The sequence below is a fragment of the Octopus bimaculoides genome, chromosome 12 (genome assembly GCF_001194135.2).
Source record: "Octopus bimaculoides isolate UCB-OBI-ISO-001 chromosome 12, ASM119413v2, whole genome shotgun sequence".
Lineage (NCBI taxonomy): Eukaryota > Metazoa > Mollusca > Cephalopoda > Octopoda > Octopodidae > Octopus > Octopus bimaculoides.
Window position 1 is genome coordinate 29,315,149 of NC_068992.1, and position 2,297 is coordinate 29,317,445.

At 32.1% G+C, this 2,297-nt stretch overlaps 1 protein-coding gene across 6 annotated transcripts in view; it reads right to left on the minus strand.

The window, feature by feature from the left end:
* Window positions 1-30: 30 nt before the first annotated feature.
* LOC106869914 (protogenin A) overlaps window positions 31-2,297 on the minus strand; it is a 1,534,154-nt gene continuing 1,531,887 nt past the window's right edge. For all 6 annotated transcript variants that reach the window (XM_052972124.1, XM_052972123.1, XM_052972126.1 and 3 more), the window contains one exon: window positions 31-486. In XM_052972124.1, coding sequence (XP_052828084.1) covers window positions 371-486 — 116 coding nt within the window. In that variant the 3' untranslated portion in view covers window positions 31-370. The remainder of the gene's footprint in view (window positions 487-2,297) is intronic.

Below are 2,297 nucleotides of genomic sequence, written 5' to 3' on the forward strand. Positions count from 1 at the left end.
TATATATACATATATATATATATATGCATATATCTACGCTTACATAAATGTTATGTGTGTGTTACATTTTCGTTCATTTGCTGTCAGTCTTAGCGTTAACATTCTGGTCGTATCGAAGCGACTACTTCTTAACGGATCAAATGATCTTTGACTGGATTCAATTCAGCCCAATCAAAGTTTCTAATGACTTAAGACTTGATTTACGGCTCAAGCGGACTTCCATCATTGTATCAAACCATCTGCCAGGTCCTCCTGCTTGTGGAATTCCCCCTGCAAGTTAAGCAGTCTGGCTGAAATTTGATCTTCAGACCAAATCTGATAATATTAATCAAAAAGGCCACCATATTTGCTCACGCACTCCTGTCCGTTGCTACAGATGTTCTGTTGAATATATAAGTAAGTAAAATAGTAGAAGGAAACAAGGCAACTGTGGCGTGAACTGTGAGTTAGATATTTGTCCGTTGGTCGTTTGTGTTGGTTCTATTCCTACAAAATAGAAGCGAAATAGAATATATATATAAACATTTTAAAAATGGTTTTGCAAGATCATTAACTGAAACAATTTCTTTTTAAAGACGAAAACTGAAGAATATTTTCAAATTTATTACATGAAATACTGCTTTTTTTTCGTAATAATAACAATACTGACAAACATGAAATCATGTTAATAATAATGATCATCTTGAGTACAAAGAAGATGATAATAATCGTAATAATAGTTTTTTCTAAAGTAGGCACAAAGCTAGAAATTTTGGGGTCGTGGCTAATCGACTGATACATATTCTAGCGATTCCGAGAGGAAGAAACGCCTAATTGACCCCGGCAAGATTTGAACTCAGAGCGTAAACACAGATGAAATGCCACTAAGCATTTTGTCGACTCATCACTTTTATCACAATAGTAATAATAATAATAATAATAATAATAATAATAATAATAATAATAATAATAATAATAATAATAATAATAACAACAACAATAATAATAATCATGATGACGTAATAATAATAACAATAATAGTAATAATAATGATGATGATGATAACAGCAACAACAATAACAACAACAACAGCAATAACAATAATAACAATAATCTGTTCTAATTCAAGTTCAATGCTACCACATTCTTTTACTGATTTCGGATAAATTAAAGGCAAATGACAAAGGTAAAGTTTGAACTCAGAAGCTAAACAGAATTTGTAAAATACTGGGAGAAATTTTTTCTCACCCTGTACCGACGTTTGGCAATCTACTGGCTACGCACTCGATTATGTTACTCCACAGATGATTTCTTACAATAGCATACGACTAAACATTTCAGGGGTGAGGTATTTTGATTCTTGCACTTGACTGATACATATTTTGCAAATAAAAATCTTTGTCCCAAGAAGCTATTGGTAGTTCAGTATTGCAAATATCATAGAATAAAGTTACCAAACCTACGTAAGGTCGAATGCCTTGAGATAGTGACCTCTAAAACTGTGTAAGCCGAGGCAAACATCCGCAGTATTTAAACATTGATTATATAAAAGCAAAAACAAATTATTGATATGCACGTAGTTATAACATTTCAGTGAGATTTATCAATTTCATCATCCAGTTGTTCTTGATAAAAAATTTTCTAATGCACCGTGAAGCTGCTTTGATGGTAATAGTGACATGATGCTGTGGATGAAGGTGATTATAGTTGCTTTACATAGGCATGACGGAAATTATGATGAGAGTGATGATGATGGTGGTGGGTGTGGTAGTGACACTGGCGGTGGTGATACTGTAGGTCGTGATACTGATGGTATTGGAAATAATAATGACGTAGTTATTCCTAACTTTTCCAAAGAGTCTATGCTGATTTATTAAATGGGAATTAAATGTATCTGAGACGTGCTTGTACATACATATTTCCATGAGAATTTATATATATATATATATATATATATATATACATATATATATTCAGTTGTCACTGAAATGTGACTGAGGGTGCTAGACAGCACTTATATTAGAGATACAAGAAAGCACATTTTCATAAACTACCAGGGGAGGCAAGAGTGAAAAAACTACAGAAGGATTGTGTTACATGGTTAAAGTATATATTCAAATCGTTATGTTAGAAAAATGTTATAAAATTTTGAGTATAGAAACATTGTATTTGGAGAAATAACCGTATTATACACCGGAGCGAAGACATGTTACGATACAAGTAGAGAAATTGAAAAGAAAATACGAAACCGGTTATTTCTCCAAATACAATGTTTCTATACTCAAAATTTTATAACATTTTTCTGACATAACGATTTG